At 45.3% G+C, this 18,751-nt stretch overlaps 1 protein-coding gene across 3 annotated transcripts in view; it reads left to right on the forward strand.

Moving 5' to 3' along the window:
- LOC109873828 (bifunctional heparan sulfate N-deacetylase/N-sulfotransferase 1-like) overlaps positions 1 to 18,751 on the forward strand; it is a 129,376-nt gene that overhangs the window by 68,267 nt on the left and 42,358 nt on the right. For all 3 annotated transcript variants that reach the window (XM_031809273.1, XM_031809274.1, XM_031809275.1), the window contains exons 3-5: positions 2,085 to 3,035; positions 7,839 to 8,321; positions 16,999 to 17,086. In XM_031809273.1, coding sequence (XP_031665133.1) covers positions 2,481 to 3,035; positions 7,839 to 8,321; positions 16,999 to 17,086 — 1,126 coding nt within the window. In that variant the 5' untranslated portion in view covers positions 2,085 to 2,480. The remainder of the gene's footprint in view (positions 1 to 2,084; positions 3,036 to 7,838; positions 8,322 to 16,998; positions 17,087 to 18,751) is intronic.

The raw sequence follows: 18,751 nt of genomic DNA on the forward strand, positions 1-18,751 counted from the left end.
CTCTCGGGTAGGGGGCAGCATTTGGAATTTTGGATGAAAAGCATGCCCAAATTAAACGGCCTGCTACTCGGGCCCAGAATATATGATATGCATATAACTGTAGATTTGGATAGAAAACACTCTAAAGTTTCCTCAGTCTTCCGGCTCTTTCATTCAAACCCAACCCCTTTCCTTTGTGTAACCAGACGTCATGTCGGCTCCGTCCACCAGGGATGTTTCCTTTATGACATAATTTGTAATTAATGTATGATGTAATTCTGTGTGATAATTTAGTAAATAAATAAACCAAATTATAATCAATAAATAAACCACATTTTGTATTGCTGATTCAGCTTGTTAGCCAGGGTTCGTGAAGAGAACCAAGAATTTACAACTTTCAGATGAGACTGAATAAAGTGACGATTAAATATTGACTACTATTGATGTAAAAGATTACACAGTCGTTAAGAGTTTATTCGGAAGATAACAGCTCTATAAACATAATTTCATGGTGCCCTGGCTTTCTAGTTAATCACATTCACCTGATTAGCTTAATCAGGTAATATGAATTACAGAGAAATTATTTTATAGAATAGCATGTCATATCACTTAATCCGGCATAGCCAAAGATATGACAACGGCATCCCTAGCCACGTCCTCAGAGCTTGCGCAGACCATCTGGCTGGAGTGTTTTCGGACATATTCAATCTCTCCCTATTGTTTCAAGATGTCCACCATTTGTTCCTGTACCCAAGAAAGCAAAGGTAACTGAACTAAATTAAGTTTAAGCTCAATCATCAAGTTTGCTGATGACAGAACAGTAGTACGCCTGATAACCATAAATGTCAAGACCGTCTGCAGGGAGGAGGTGAGGGCCATGGCGGAGAGGTGCCAGGAAAATAACCTTTCCCACAACAAAACAAAGGAGCTGATTGTGGACTTCAGGACACAGCAGAGGGAGCACGTCCACCACATCCACATCGATGGGGCCGAACACATCACTGACTATTTGAAATGGTCCACCCATGCAGACAGTGTGGTGAAGGCACAACAGCACAACAACCTCAGGAGGCTGAAGAAATTTGGCTTGGCCCCTAACCCTTACAAACTTTTACAGATGCACCATTGAGAGCATCCTGTTGGGCTGTATCACCGCCTGGTACGGCAACTGCACCGCCCGCAACTGCAGGGCTCTCTAGAGAATGGTGCGGTCTGCCCAACGCATCACCTGGGGCACACTGCCTGCCCTCCAGGACACCTAAGGCACCCGATGTCACAGGAAGGCCAAAAAGATCATGAAGGACATCAACCACCCGAGCCACGGCTGTTCACCCCGCTATCATCCAGGTGCATCAAAGCTGAGACCGAGAGAGAGAAGCTGTTTCAATCATAAAGCCATCAGTTTTAAGTAGCTGTCACCAGGCCTCCACCCAGTACCCTGCCCTGAACTTAGTCACTAGCCGGCTACCTTAGAGGCTGCTGCCCTATTTACATAGTCATGGAATCACTGGTCACTTTTAATAATGGACAATGGTCACTTTAATAATGTTTACATATGGTTTTACTCATTTCATCTGTATATACTGTATTCTAGTCAATGCTACCCTATTCAACTATTGCTGTATACATACTATTCTATCCTACAGATATACTAAATATTCTATATACTGTCCATAATGTCAATACATCCCATAACATACAGTGCATTTGGAAAGTATTCAGACCCCTTGACCTTTCCCATTTTGTTACGTAAATCCCCCCCCATCAATCTGCACACAATACCACATAATAACAAAGCAAAAACAGGTTTTTAGAAACAAAACAAAAACCCGGAAATATCACATTTACGTAAGTAATCAGACCCTTTACTGAGTACTTTGTTGAAGCACCTTTGGCAGTGATTGCAGCCTCCAGTCTTCTTGGGTATGACTCTATAAGCTTGGCACACCTGTATTTGGGGAGTTTCTCCCATTTCTTCTCTGCAGATCCTCACCTGTTCTAATCTCTGTGTATATCTGGAACAATGTACTGTTCTAATCTCTGTGTATATCTGGAACACTGAACAGTCCTGTTCTAATCTCTGAATATTTGTCTTTGTCCTCCAGGTCTCCTGGAGAATGCTTTGGGGATGACCTGCTGGAAGAGCAGCACCTTGCTGGACTACCCGTGTGACTCCAGAGAACCATCTTCCGTCACCACCTTTGTCCATCTGCAAGTCCTATAGAGAGCCCCAGGATTTAGAGCGTAAGCGGTGTCGGGGGGGTGGGGAGGGCAGGGGGCTGGTGGATGGGTTAAAGGCACATATCCCTGTCTGCCAGAGAGCCACCCACCCACACTGATGGTGTCCCCTGCCTATGTTGCTCCCACCACCCCTTGGCAATGGTGACATGAGTACGTGATGTGGAGGAGCCTATTGTATTTTTGAGGAAGAATCTCTACCACCTACCATTACATTCGGATTGTTTTCGCCGTGCACTCTGGGACTGAGTCTGTGCGGGGTGATGTTGCTGCCGTCATGCGGTCGCCTCCGGCGGCTCTTCCGTCAGTCTCACTCCCTCACTCTCCAGACCAGCCTCCTGCTCCTCTTCCTCTTCTGCATGGTGAGCGTCCTGGTCTCCGCCTACTTCCTCTACGGAGTCAAGCGGGAGCTGGAACCGGCGGCGGGGGGCATGGGAGGGCCGGAGGAGGGCACTGCTGACTGGGACGACCGCCGTGCCGCCACACCCTCCACCTCCTCCCGGGCGCTCCCTCCACACACGGCCAGGCCCTCAGATGTGTTGCGCACTGACCCTGTGGTGCTGGTGTTTGTGGAGAGCCTATACTCCCAGCTGGGACAGGACATTGTGGCCATCCTGGAGTCTGGCCGCTTCCTCTACCGAACCGAGATGGCTCCGGGAAAGGGGGACATGCCCACCCTGACAGACAAGGACAGAGGCCGTTTCACGCTGGTCATCTATGAGAACATCCTGAAGTATGTCAACCTGGACGCTTGGAACAGAGACCTGCTGGACAAGTACTGTGTGGAGTATGGAGTGGGTATCATAGGCTTCTTTAAGGTTAGTATGCAGTGGGTTTTATAGGCTTCTTTTAAGATGAGAGCCAGTCACTGATTTCAGCCCAGGACACCGATCATCCAGTATTGTTATCTTTTAATCAGCTGTGTAAACAGTAGAAACAGTAGTAAAATAAAGATGCCTGTGAAGCTATAGAAATGACTAATTTGAATTCTAGGGGCACTTGTACTGATTGTGTCCATCAGTTGTTGTGACCTTCATTTAACTAGGCAAGTCAGTTAAGAACATTAAGAACAAATTTTTATTTACATTGACTGCCTATCGGGGAACAGTGGGTTAACTGCCTTGTTCAGGCAGGGGATTCGATCCAGCAACCTTTCGGTTACTGGCCCAACGCACTAACCACTAGGCTACCTGCCGCCCCAAATATTTTTGTGCTTAAGCCCCTCTTCAGTCTGACCCCATCATGGTGAATTAGACTCATCAGTCCCCTTCACCCTGACTCTGTCCTTGGCCCTCTGTCTGCAATAGGCTGCAATCACCATATAGACTAGATGAAGTCCTCCTGACCTAAGCACTAAATATCCATTCCCACTCTGGGATATGCATGCATTGCTGGAGGTCAGGTTTAGAGGAAATAGACACCTAGATTGGTTTATGTAAGCACATAGTCAAATGAGTAGAGAAATAGTACATTTTTTTCCTAATGTGTACCTCCTTGAATCCGAGGGAGAATTCTGTGGTTTGCGATAAAAGTTGCTGAATGAAATATGCGCTCGTTAATTTTTAAATGACTCCCGGCTACGTAAAAGGCGGGCAGGTTCCGCCTTGGTGTCATCTACCTCCAAGAGCAGCGAGTACAGTATAACACACACACACACACACACAGGGGTTTGTATACAGAGTCTGTGCCTGTGGTTGTTTGCCATGCTGTGGTTGGCTGCTAGCCTGCTGTTTCTCTAGTACGGTGGTCCTGTCATGGCTCATAGCTCAGCTGATAATGGCCCCGCTGGAACATGGTTCAGCAAATTCACCAGGAGTGGAGTGGGACTCAGCTGCTTGGCTGCTACAGTACGTCCGCCTGCCTAATTCTCTTTGGTTGGGTCTGAAGTGAACACCCACCTGTTTAAACCACTACACTGGGACCAAGTGGCCTCGCACAGCCTGCCTGGTCCCAGAGCACTCAAGCAGGGCTACCGCAACTACAGGTTAGATCCCGGCACTAGAGCAGGGCTGTAATAACTACAGGTTAGATCCCGGCACTAGAGCAGGGTTGTAATAACTACAGGTTAGATCCCGGCACTAGAGCAGGGTTGTAATAACTACAGGTTAGATCCCGGCACTAGAGCAGGGTTGTAATAACTACAGGTTAGATCCCGGCACTAGAGCAGGGCTGTAATAACTACAGGTTAGATCCCGGCACTAGAGCAGGGCTGTAATAACTACAGGTTAGATCCCGGCACTAGAGCAGGGCTGTAATAACTACAGGTTAGATCCCGGCACTAGAGCAGGGCTGTAATAACTACAGGTTAGATCCCGGCACTAGAGCAGGGCTGTAATAACTACAGGTTAGATCCCGGCACTAGAGCAGGGCTGTAATAACTACAGGTTAGATCCCGGCACTAGAGCAGGGCTGTAATAACTACAGGTTAGATCCCGGCACTAGAGCAGGGCTGTAATAACTACAGGTTAGATCCCGGCACTAGAGCAGGGCTGTAATAACTACAGGTTAGATCCCGGCACTAGAGCAGGGCTGTAATAACTACAGGTTAGATCCCGGCACTAGAGCAGGGCTGTAATAACTACAGGTTAGATCCCGGCACTAGAGCAGGGCTGTAATAACTACAGGTTAGATCCCGGCACTAGAGCAGGGCTGTAATAACTACAGGTTAGATCCCGGCACTAGAGCAGGGCTGTAATAACTACAGGTTAGATCCCGGCACTAGAGCAGGGCTGTAATAACTACAGGTTAGATCCCGGCACTAGAGCAGGGTTGTAATAACTACAGGTTAGATCCCGGCACTAGAGCAGGGTTGTAATAACTACAGGTTAGATCCCGGCACTAGAGCAGGGTTGTAATAACTACAGGTTAGATCCCGGCACTAGAGCAGGGTTGTAATAACTACAGGTTAGATCCCGGCACTAGAGCAGGGCTGTAATAACTACAGGTTAGATCCCGGCACTAGAGCAGGGCTACCGCAACTACAGGTTAGATCCCGGCACTAGAGCAGGGTTGTAATAACTACAGGTTAGATCCCGGCACTAGAGCAGGGTTGTAATAACTACAGGTTAGATCCCGGCACTAGAGCAGGGTTGTAATAACTACAGGTTAGATCCCGGCACTAGAGCAGGGCTGTAATAACTACAGGTTAGATCCCGGCACTAGAGCAGGGCTGTAATAACTACAGGTTAGATCCCGGCACTAGAGCAGGGTTGTAATAACTACAGGTTAGATCCCGGCACTAGAGCAGGGTTGTAATAACTACAGGTTAGATCCCGGCACTAGAGCAGGGCTGTAATAACTACAGGTTAGATCCCGGCACTAGAGCAGGGTTGTAATAACTACAGGTTAGATCCCGGCACTAGAGCAGGGTTGTAATAACTACAGGTTAGATCCCGGCACTAGAGCAGGGCTGTAATAACTACAGGTTAGATCCCGGCACTAGAGCAGGGCTGTAATAACTACAGGTTAGATCCCGGCACTAGAGCAGGGCTGTAATAACTACAGGTTAGATCCCGGCACTAGAGCAGGGCTGTAATAACTACAGGTTAGATCCCGGCACTAGAGCAGGGCTGTAATAACTACAGGTTAGATCCCGGCACTAGAGCAGGGCTGTAATAACTACAGGTTAGATCCCGGCACTAGAGCAGGGCTGTAATAACTACAGGTTAGATCCCGGCACTAGAGCAGGGCTGTAATAACTACAGGTTAGATCCCGGCACTAGAGCAGGGCTGTAATAACTACAGGTTAGATCCCGGCACTAGAGCAGGGCTGTAATAACTACAGGTTAGATCCCGGCACTAGAGCAGGGCTGTAATAACTACAGGTTAGATCCCGGCACTAGAGCAGGGTTGTAATAACTACAGGTTAGATCCCGGCACTAGAGCAGGGTTGTAATAACTACAGGTTAGATCCCGGCACTAGAGCAGGGTTGTAATAACTACAGGTTAGATCCCGGCACTAGAGCAGGGTTGTAATAACTACAGGTTAGATCCCGGCACTAGAGCAGGGCTGTAATAACTACAGGTTAGATCCCGGCACTAGAGCAGGGCTACCGCAACTACAGGTTAGATCCCGGCACTAGAGCAGGGTTGTAATAACTACAGGTTAGATCCCGGCACTAGAGCAGGGTTGTAATAACTACAGGTTAGATCCCGGCACTAGAGCAGGGTTGTAATAACTACAGGTTAGATCCCGGCACTAGAGCAGGGCTGTAATAACTACAGGTTAGATCCCGGCACTAGAGCAGGGCTGTAATAACTACAGGTTAGATCCCGGCACTAGAGCAGGGTTGTAATAACTACAGGTTAGATCCCGGCACTAGAGCAGGGTTGTAATAACTACAGGTTAGATCCCGGCACTAGAGCAGGGCTGTAATAACTACAGGTTAGATCCCGGCACTAGAGCAGGGTTGTAATAACTACAGGTTAGATCCCGGCACTAGAGCAGGGTTGTAATAACTACAGGTTAGATCCCGGCACTAGAGCAGGGCTGTAATAACTACAGGTTAGATCCCGGCACTAGAGCAGGGCTGTAATAACTACAGGTTAGATCCCGGCACTAGAGCAGGGTTGTAATAACTACAGGTTAGATCCCGGCACTAGAGCAGGGCTGTTATAACCAGAGGCCAGCCACCAGCACCCTCACTTTTAATTACACCCAGGCAGGGGATAGAGGTTGCTTTAAGCTCCTCTTGTCCTCCCATTAGTCATTGAGCTTAATCCCATATCCATGTAGTTGCTGTATAATTGGAGTAAATCCTCCCCTCCTAAACTAGCACTAGAGTCAGTCTCCTCATAATTCACCCATGGTTAGGCTATGTTAAGAACTGCACCCTTTTCCGGCTGTTTTGTGGCTGTTTGGCCAATCAGCCCATAGTAACCCTGAGCTAGTAACCATGTTGCCATGATGCACCGAGGGCTAGTATTTGATATACCATCCTAGTCCCTATATATATATATATCTGACTGAGAGGTATACCTAATAGCTATAGGTCAATATTGCAAGTGATGTTGAATTCCTTAAGTCAATATCCAGACGGATACAGTGGGGCAAAAAAGTATTTAGTCAGCCACCAATTGTGCAAGTTCTCCCACTTAAAAAGATGAGAGGCCTGTAATTTTCATCATAGGTACACTTCAACTATGACAGACAAAGTGAGAGAAAAAAATACAGAAAATCACATTGTAGGATTTTTAATGAATTTATTTGCAAATTATTGTTGAAACTAAGGCACCCAGGGAGTAGCTGTTGTTGGGGGTTAACTTCCTTGCTCAAGGGCAGAATGGTAGATTTTTCCAACTTGCCGGCTTGTGGATTCGAAACACCGACCTTTCGTTTACTGGCCCAACGCTCTTAACCGCTAGGCTACCTGCACACATACACAGAGATTTACACACATACACACGACCCACGCATAGCCAACCTTATGGGAATTATAGAGCCACTTTACCTCTTTTGTAATGAATGTCTGAATCGGTGTCTATTGTGTGTAGGAGAATTGTAAGTAACATTGCCAGGTATGTGATCATCTCAAGGATAACGTGTGCAAATGTTTTCTCCAGGAAACTAACTGTAAACAGAAATGCAGCTGACTCCATCTCTCCCTTGTCCTCTCTCCCAGGCCAATGAGAACAGCCTACTTAGTGCCCAGTTGAAGGGCTTCCCCCTCTTCCTACATTCCAACCTGGGCCTGAGGGACTGCAGTGTCAACCCCAAGTCCCCCCTGCTCCTCATCACTAAGGCCCGTGAGGTGGAGCGAGGCCCCCTACCCGGAGATGACTGGACTGTCTTCCAGTCCAACCACTCTACCTACGAGCCTGTTCTTTTAGCCAGGACCCGGGTACCTGACCTGGGCATGTCTGGGGTGGGTAGCAGCCCCCTCCATGCCTCTGTTGTCCAGGATCTGGGGCTTCACGATGGCATCCAGCGGGTGCTCTTCGGCAACAACCTCAACTTCTGGCTGCACAAGCTGGTGTTTGTGGACGCTGTGGCCTTCCTTACGGGCAAGAGGCTGTCTCTGTCTCTAGATCGCTACCTGCTGGTGGACATCGATGACATCTTCGTGGGCAAGGAGGGCACCCGCATGAAGGTCTCAGATGTCAAGGTAAGTTTTGTGTGTGTGAGAAGTTGGTTTACTTGTGTGGGTATATGTGTAATCGCTCATTATCTGTAATCGCTTATCTGTTGCATCGCAATCTGCCCTATTCTATTGCTGGTGCATACATACTTCCCAGAGAGCCATGCTGTGTGATGGTGAGTAACAGTGAGTCATGCAGGTGTCAGTGCCAGAGGCAGAGCTGACCGTGATTGAAGGAGACAGAAGGTGAGACAGCCAGGTGAAATTACTATGTAGGACAGAGTCCATGCTAGAGCTGTGCAGATGTGACGGTGACACGGGCACAGGTGCAGTCACCAACATGTATGTCCCCAGGGGGACTGTCTTGAGGACAGGGGGTGGGGGGGTTGGCCTGACTGCCATGCCAGTCTCACCCTGCCATTTTCACTGTCTATATCCCCTCAACAACCAGAGAGCGAGAGAAGAATGGAGGGAGAGCGAGAGAAGAATGGAGGGAGAGCGAGAGAAGAATGGAGGGAGAGCGAGAGAAGAATGGAGGGAGAGCGAGAGAAGAATGGAGGGAGAGCGAGAGAAGAATGGAGAGGAAGGATTAGTGCAGCGGAGTGGAACAGAATATATTTTCTTGTATTTCTATCCAATGCCTCGTTTGAAAATAGAATAAGATTCTGTTACTGGATTCCCTCCACACAGCCTCATCAGCTCAGACAAACACTTAATACAAACTAAAGGTCAGGAGCCGCCCTCCAGCGTTCTTCCACATCTTTCTCTTTCTCCCTCAAACCCAGAGGACGGTGTTTGTCCGTACAGCCTCCCTCCCACAGCAGTAGGGTATGAAGCTCAGTTGAACTACTCTTCTCCAGCTTTGCTTTGTGTGATGAGTTGCTGTTCAAAGGGCGTCCACAGACTCGCCTGCAGCATAAATATTTGATGCAGCTTTGTGTTGTTTTCTCTTCTTCTTCCTCCCCTCCCCCGGTGCGAGGGAGTGACTTTCAGTGAAGAGGGGGGGAATGAAACATAAACACAATCAAAGCGGTCTTGTTGAGTTGTCTTGTATGTCAGCGGGCCACAACAGTGTTAAATATGAATCAGGCTCTGATTGAGCCGTGGGAGCAATGGGGGGGGCTAAACCTTAAAAACAAATAGATGCAGATGCAAAGTGAATATGGAAAGGGAATTGAGGGATGAGGACAGTTTGAATATGGATACGGTAATGAAGGGGGGGGGGCTGAATACTACTGCTAACTACAGTCCTTAGAGAAAATCAAATCAAGCTTTAATTATAAAGCACATTTCAGACATGGAATGCAATGTGCTGCACAGGACAAAATGTATAAACAATGAAAATAAAATCTGAAATATTTACAACAATTTTTTTAAATAAAGGAATGACCATCTGAATGACTAAAAAACACTTCAAGGAAAATCAAAGCTAAGAAGATGTTTTAAGATCTCTAAAATATGTCCACAGTTTCAGGCCCTCAGGTTCTCTCGCAGGCTATTCCAGAGGCTGGGGGAATAACCAAAGGCTGCCTCACCCTGTGTCTTTGTTCTAGGCTTTGGTATAGTTAAAAGGCCAGTACCATAGGACCTGAGGGTAGGACTGGGTACATAACTTAAAAGCATGTCTGACATGTATTGGGATGCACAATCGTGGATTGATTTCAAAACCAATAAAACTCACAGGCAGCCAGTGCAGAGACCTTAAAACCAGTCTGTGTGCTCTCTGTCTGGTCTTAGTCAGTACCTGTGCTGCAGCATTATGTATGTTTTGCAGTTGATCAATGGCTTTCTTGGGTAGACCAGACAGGAGAAAATCACAGTAGTCAAGCCTGCTTGTAATAAAAGCATGGATGAATCTTATCAGCCTAAGAGAGAAACGGCCACACCTAGGTAAAAAGCTATTTTGTGATTCAAAAGTTCAGAATCTAAAATAACACCTAGGTTTTTTACCTAGTGTTTTATCTTTATTGCATGTGAATTCAAATGTGTGGCCAGTTTCTCTCTCTGTGCTTTTGCTCCAACAATAAGTACCTTGGTCTCGTCTTGATTTAGCTGGAAGAAGTTGAGATCCATGTAATTATTTACATCACTAACACTGTCTAATAATATCCTCTGGTAACCCAGAAATGCAAAGTTGTGTATCGTCTGTGTAGCAGTGAAAATCAATGCTGTGCTTTCTGATAACGCTGCCAAGGGTTAAAATATATAACTAAACCCTAACGGACCCAAAATCCAACCTTGTGGAATGCCACATGTGATGGGTGTTTTCTCTGAATTATGTTCTCTAAAGGTGACAATCTCGACCGGTAAACAGGTCCTAAACCAATTTAGAACTGGACCAGACATCTAACCCATCTTTACAGTCTGTCCAGAAGGTCATCATGGTTAGCATTGTCGGATGCAGCACTTAAATCCAAGAGTACAAGGACAGAGCGCTATTTGGCCGCTTTAACTAAGGCTGTGTCTCTGCTGTGGTGGGCAAAATATATACACTGCTCAAAAAAATAAAGGGAACACTAAAATAACACATTTTAGATCTGAATGAATTAAATATTCTTATTAAATACTTTTTTTCTTTACATAGTTGAATGTGCTGACAACAAAATCACACAATAATTATCAATGGAAATCAAATGTATCAACCCATGGAGGTCTGGATTTGGAGTCGCACTCAAAATTAAAGTGGAAAACCACACTACAGGCTGATCCAACTTTGATGTAATGTCCTTAAAACAAGTCAAAATGAGGCTCAGTAGTGTGTGTGGCCTCCACGTGCCTGTATGACCTCCCTACAATACCTGGGCATGCTCCTGATGAGGTGGCGGATGGTCTCCTGAGGGATCTCCTCCCAGACCTGGACTAAAGCATCCGCCAACTCCTGGACAGTCTGTGGTGCAACGTGGCGTTGGTGGATGGAGCGAGACATGATGTCCCAGATGTGCTCAATTGGATTCAGGCCTGGGGAATGGGCGGGCCAGTCCATAGCATCAATGCCTTCCTCTTGCAGGAACTGCTGACACACTCCAGCCACATGAGATCTAGCATTGTCTTGCATTAGGAGGAACCTAGGGCCAACCGCACCAGCATATGGTCTCACAAGGGGTCTGGGGATCTCATCTCGGTACCTAATGGCAGTCAGGCTACCTCTGGCGAGCACATGGAGGGCTGTGCAGCCCCCCAAAGAAATGCCACCCCACACCATGACTGACCCACCACCAAACCGGTCATGCTGGAGGATGTTGCAGGCAGCAGAATGTTCTCCACGGCGTCTCCAGACTGTCACGTCTGTAACATGCTCAGTGTGAACCTGCTTTCATCTGTGAAGAGCACACGGCGCCAGTGGCGAATTTGCCAATCTTGGTGTTCTCTGGCAATTGAAAAACGTCCTGCACGGTGTTGGGCTGTAAGCACAACCCCCACCTGTGGACGTCAGGCCCTCATACCACCCTCATGGAGTCTGTTTCTGACCATTTGAGCAGACATATGCACATTTGTGGCCTGCTGGAGGTCATTTTGCAGGGCTCTGGCAGTGCTCCTCCTGCTCCTCCTTGCACAAAGGCGGAGGTAGCGGTCCTGCTGCTGGGTTGTTGCCCTCCTATGGCCTCCTTCACGTCTCCTAATGTACTGGCCTGTCTCCTGGTAGCACCTCCATGCTCTTGACACTACACTGACAGACACAGCAAACCTTCTTGCCACAGCTCGCATTGATGTTCCATCCTGGCTGAGCTGCACTACCTGAGCCACTTGTGTGGGTTGTAGACTCTGTCTCATGCTACCACTAGAGTGAAAGCACCGCCAGCATTCAAAAGTGACCAGAACATCAGCCAGGAAGCATAGGAACTGAGAAGTGGTCTGTGGTCCCCACCTGCAGAACCACTCCTTTATTGGGGGTGTCTTGCTAATTGCCTATAATTTCCACCTGTTGTCTATTCCATTTGCACAACAGCATGTGAAATTTATTGTCAATCAGTGTTGCTTCCTAAGTGGACAGTTTGATTTCACAGAAGTGTGATTGCTTTGGAGTTACATTGTGTTGTTTAAGTGTTCCCTTTATTTTTTTGAGCAGTGTATATATTTACTGTTTGAATATTTTGCTTAAGAATGAAAGGTTGGAGATTGGACAAAAATTGCTAAGAGCTGAAGAAACTAGATTATGAAGAAAAGTAATGTAAAATGTTTCACCATAGCAGTTTTTAGTGCAGTTGGGAAAGTTCCTGTGAACAGGGAGTGATTTGACAATAGCTTGCACTATTTCAGATATGCAATTAAAAACTGTTTTGAAGAAGGTGGTAGGGATAGGATTGAGAAGGCAAGTTGAATGCTTAAGTTGTGATCTCACTTTCCTGAGCACGTCTGTAAACGAGGGGGTAAAAAATCCATAGTGCATTTGCGTGGTAGGCTATGGCACTTCTCATCAAGGCTCGTTTGACTGATACCCAGCCTAATGTTGGTTATCTTATCTTTGAAATATGCCGCAAACTCATCACATTTAGATGGGGAGAAAAGTTCACATAGGTTTGAGGGGGGAGGATTCATCAGGCCATCAATGGTTGAGAAGAACACTCTGGAATTATTCTGATTTAATAGTGATCAAGTTAGAAAAATGAGTTTGTCTGGTATTTCTAATTGCCTTGTTATATATGCCAAGTTACTGTCTCAGGATATCATAATGGATCTGCAACTTTAACTTTCTCCACTGCCACTCTTCCTTTCTGCAATTTCTCTTTACTTGATTAGTTGCCTCACTCATTCAAGGGGCTCTCTGTTTGGATGTGGCCTTTTTCAACTCTACAGGAGCTATGGCATCAATGGTTGCCCTTAATTTGCTATTAAATTAAAGTTATTAACTGAATCATCACAAGAGGAAGGCAGAATAGGTGGTGGTATATTGTTCATACACTCAATAAAATCTGTAGCAACTTCAGAGGTAAGATTAGTGTTTCTTAATAATGTGTTATGGGCAACAAGGTAGTAAAAAATCTGCAGTGGCGATCAGATAAAGCAACATCAACAATAGAGGATATGTCAGAAGAAAGCCCCTTGGTAATAACCAGGTCCAGTAGAAAGCCCCTTGGTAATAACCAGGTCCAGTAGAAAGCCCCTTGGTAATAACCAGGTCCAGTAGAAAGCCCCTTGGTAATAACCAGGTCCAGTAGAAAGCCCCTTGGTAATAACCAGGTCCAGTAGAAAGTCCCTTGGTAATAACCAGGTCCAGTAGAAAGCCCCTTGGTAATAACCAGGTCCAGTAGAAAGCCCCTTGGTAATAACCAGGTCCAGTAGAAAGCCCCTTGGTAATAACCAGGTCCAGTAGAAAGCCCCTTGGTAATAACCAGGTCCAGTAGAAAGCCCCTTGGTAATAACCAGGTCCAGTAGAAAGCCCCTTGGTAATAACCAGGTCCAGTAGAAAGCCCCTTGGTAATAACCAGGTCCAGTAGAAAGCCCCTTGGTAATAACCAGGTCCAGTAGAAATCCCCTTGGTAATAACCAGGTCCAGTAGAAAGCCCCTTGGTAATAACCAGGTCCAGTAGAAAGCCCCTTGGTAATAACCAGGTCCAGTAGAAAGCCCCTTGGTAATAACCAGGTCCAGAGTATGGCTGTGGTTATGGATGGGGCCCAGTAACATGTTGGATGAAGTCCGTAGAGCTCAGTAGATTCAGTAATTAAATGGCCTTGGAGTCAGACTCTTTTTCTTTACTGATAAATCAGTAAAGTGCTTTGGTGGCCTTTACAGTGCCACTTTGCCCCTGGGGCATCTACCTCGAGGTAACCAATGGAATAACAACCAAGTGATTCATATTACAGTCTTGAATCTAACAAAATGATAGGAGATTACCTTTTCTATAAACTCACTAGAAGGCAGAGTTTAAAAAATCAAATAAAAAATCAATAAAACATCAATTATGTTAAACATCAATTATGTCTCACAATAACCATAGTGCCGTTTGTACAGGAGTTGATATGGTTTCCAAGTCCTCTGTTGCTTATTCTGACAGGGAGGACTGGAGCACTACCAGACACTGTCTGTCAGTCTCTAAAACGGTTTGCAGTGTTGCTGGAAATAATCCTGGAACCCCAACTCATTGACAGCTTTGCTATAGGAGGCATTTAAAAATGAGATGTGGTTTACCTAAGTTACAGCAAGGTCAGTGTACTGAGAAAGCAGGTTATCCTTTTCCCGCAGCTGAGCTAACAGCAGGAGGATATCTTCACTAAACTGCTTGATGGTGGTGCATTTAGGGCAAACAAATTCCTGTCTATTTTCCAGTTCCACCTTATCTTCATCTTGTGATTGTGTGGAAATCATCTAACACCTAAGGCATTTGTGCCCAGCCGGGGATAGAAATACCAGTGGGCTAGCACTGTTAGCATTAGCCTGCTCCGTTTCAAGATGGCTAGCAACTAAATGCTACTCAACAGGAATCTGGGACACAAATTTGAGGTCCCAGCCGTAATGACTGACCACGTTGCGCAGTGGCGTTTCTAGATTGTATGGCTCCCTGAATCCCACCATTCTGGACGAACTGTAATTTTTATTCAGACATTTGGAACAACAAAAATGAATAATCATAACATTTAAATATATATATATATATATATACACAAATATACAAAAATAAGACTCATAAATATCAAAAAGAAGTAACAGACAAATAAACAAATTTGTGTTGATTTGGCACTGAGCATCAATAAATTACCCATCCCCCAACACTGTTAACCAAGAGTCAAGACTAAACCAATTCACCTTGGTGGTGTGCAGACTGGTTTTATATTATTCTTAATCATTTCACACAAACCAGAAAAAAATGAAACAATATGTCTGTGAAAATATATATATATATATTTATTTTATATTTTTAGCTTTATTTAACTAGGCAAGTCAGTTAAGAACAAATTCTTATTTTCAATGACGGCCTAGGAACAGTGGGTTAACTGCCTGTTCAGGGGCAGAACGACAGATTTGTACCTTGTCAGCTCGGGGGTTTGAACTTGCAACCTTCCGGATACTAGTCCAACTCTCTAACCACTAGGCTACCCTGCCGCCCCGTATATTCACAGTATTATGAATGAATTGTGGTTAATTTGGTAGTATTTCATAGTGTGACTGATTTTAATAATTGCATTAGTACTGTACAAAGTTAGAGTTGCGCTATTTGATAGATTCCCCCGCTCCCCCTACCTCGGGCTTCCAGTGGGGAGACCTGAGGTCAACCTACCCTTGCCCTCCTCCCCATCTCATACTTCTGAGTGGGAGACCTTCCCAGGCAGTAGCCTGCCTAGCTCACAAACTAGAATCAGGGAGCCCACTCCGACAAGGTTAATTGATCCACAGTCCCACATGGTGACATGATATTGACATGACGTGCAAATGAGCGATTGAAAACCGATCGCGCAAATGTCACCATTCCAACAAAACTAATCTGTGGCCGCCCTCGGTAAGATGGGCGGCTGCCCATGTCGCCTATACCTAAATCTGCCCATGTCGCCTATACCTAAATCTGCCCATGTCGCCTATACCTAAATCTGCCCATGTCGCCTATACCTAAATCTGCCCATGTCGCCTATACCTAAATCTGCCCATGTCGCCTATACCTAAATCTGCCCATGTCGCCTATACCTAAATCTGCCACTGACGTTGCAGAGTCCTTAGCAATACAAACTTTAGCAAAAATTAAAAATGATTTAATGAAGACTATACTGAACAAAAATATAAACGCATCATGTAAAGTGTTGGTCCCATAAAAGATCCTAGTAATGTTCCATACGCACTAAAAGCTTATTTCTCTCAAATTTTGTGCACAAATTTGTTTACATCCCTGTTGGTGAGTATTTCTCCTTTGCCAAGATAACCCATCCATCTTACAGGTGTGGCATATCGATCAACATTATCATTAGACAGGTGCAGCCTTGTGCAGGGGACAACAAAAGGCCGTTCGTGAATGTTACGTTTTGTCACAACACAATGCCACAGATGTCTCAAGTTTTGAGGGAGCTTGCAATTGGCATGCTGACTGCAGAAATGTCCACCAGAGCTGTTGCGAGAGAAGTTCATGTTAATTTCCCTACCATACCACTCCAACGTCGTTTTAGAGAATTTGGCAGTACGTCCAACCAGCCTCACAACCGCAGACCATGTGTAACCACGCCAGCCCAGGACCTCCACATTAGGCTTCATCTGCAGGATCGTCTGAGACCAGTCACCTGGACAGCTGATGAAACTGAGGAGTATTTCTGTCTATAATAAAGCCCTTTTGTGTGGAATCAATTGGTTTAGCTGGGCCTGGCTCCCAAGTGGGTGGGCCTATACCCATTCATGGCTGTGCCCCTGCCCAGTCATGTGAAGTCCATAGATTAGGGCCTAATTTATTTCAATTGACTGATTTCCTTACATGAACTGTAATTCGTTGAAATTGTTGCATGTTGCGATTTACATTTTTCAGTATATTTCATAAAACAACAAACCAAGTGTAGACAAGTGCACTGTTCTGTTGCGCGCTCTAATAACATCTGTTGCGAGTGACAAAGAATGCATAGGTGGTGGCACGATGTATCGCTGCTAGCATAGGCTCTTTCAGCACACTCTTCTCCTACCTTTCAGCTCCATCTTTCTCTATCCAATAAACATGCAACATACTTAAACATATATGTATTTAAAAAATAAATGCATGTGAATGAGTCTTAAATTGTCCCTGTCTCCTCTGTCTAGGCCCTACTGGAGACCCAGAATGACCTCCGAACCTCCGTCCCCAACTTCACCTTCAACCTGGGCTTCTCTGGGAAGTTCTTCCATACTGGTGGGTGGAGTGGACAAACCCACCGCATGACTGTAACACTCAGGGGGATCAAATACAATGTCTTATGGCAGACAAACATCAATAATCTCTACGTAAACATTTGACCAAATGACACGTGATTTTAGTTCTGGGTTAACCAAGATTGCATCATCAGTTACTTCACAAAGAAAATGCATGGATCAAATGTCCAAATCAACTATTGCATTACTGTTGATGCTTAATATAATGAACTTGCTTTTAGATTTGCCCAGCACATACACTACCAGTCAGAAGTTTGAACGCCTACTCATTCAAGGGTTTTTCTTAGTTTTCATTATTTTCTACATTATAAAATAATAGTGAAGACATCAAAACAAATTAAATATATTTGAGATTCTTCAAAGTAGCCACTGTTTGCCTTGATGACAGCTTTGCACCTGCTTGGCATTCTCTCAACCAGATTCATGAGGTAGTTACTAGGAATGCATTTCAATTAACAGGTGTGCCTTGTTAAAAGTTAATTTGTGGAATTTACTTCCTTAATGTGTTTGAACCAATCAGTTGTGTTGTGACAAGGTAGGGGTGGTATTCAGAATATAGCCCTATTTGCTAAAAGACCAAGTACATATTATGGTAAGAACAGCTCAAATAAGCAAAGAGAAACGACAGTCCATTACTTTCGGACCTGAAGGTCAGTCAATCCGGAACAATTCAAGAACTTTGAAAGTTTATTCAAGTGCAGTCGTAAAAACCATCAAGCGCTATGATGAAACTGGCTCTCATGAGGGCCGCCACAGGAAAGGAAGACCCAGACCCAGGTAAGTTCATTAGAGTTACCAGACTCAGAAATTGCAGCCCAAATAAATGCTGTTCAGAGGAGACTGCGTGAATCAGGCCTTCATGGTCAAATTGCTGCAAAGAAACCACTACTCGAGGACACAAATAAGAGACTTGCTTGGGCCAAGAAACAGAAACAATAGACATTAGACTGGTGGAAATCTGTCCTTTTGGTCTGAGTCCAAATTAGAGAATTTTGGTCCCAACTGCTGTGTCGTTGTGAGACGCAGGGTAGGTGAACGGATGATCTTTGCATGTGTGCTTCCCACCGTGAAGCATGGAGGAGATGGTGTGGAGGTGCTTTGCTGCTGACACTGTCTGTGATCTATTTTGAATTCAAGGCACACTTAATTAACTAGCATGAGTACCACAGCATTCTGCAGCAATACGCCATCCCATCTGGTTTGCGCTTAGTGGGACTATGTTTTTCAACAGGACAATGACCCAACACACATCCAGGCAGACTGTAAGGGCTATTTGACCAAGGCGAGGGATGGTATGCTACATCAGATGACCTGACCTCCACAATCACTGACATCAACCCAATTGAAATGGTTTGGGATGAGTTGGACCGCAGAGTGAAGGAAAAGCAGCCAACAACTCCTCAGTATCAAATCAAATTTTATTTGTCACATACACATGGTTAGCAGATGTTAATGCGAGTGTAGCGAAATGCTTGTGCTTCTAGTTCCGCCAATGCAGTAATAACCAACAAGTAATCTAACTACCAATTCCAAAACTACTGTCTTATACACAGTGTAAGGGGATAAAGAATATGTACATAAGGATATATGAATGAGTGATGGTACAGAGCAGCATAGGCAAGATACAGTAGATGGTATCGAGTAC

The sequence above is a fragment of the Oncorhynchus kisutch genome, linkage group LG29, assembly GCF_002021735.2.
Source record: "Oncorhynchus kisutch isolate 150728-3 linkage group LG29, Okis_V2, whole genome shotgun sequence".
NCBI lineage: Eukaryota > Metazoa > Chordata > Actinopteri > Salmoniformes > Salmonidae > Oncorhynchus > Oncorhynchus kisutch.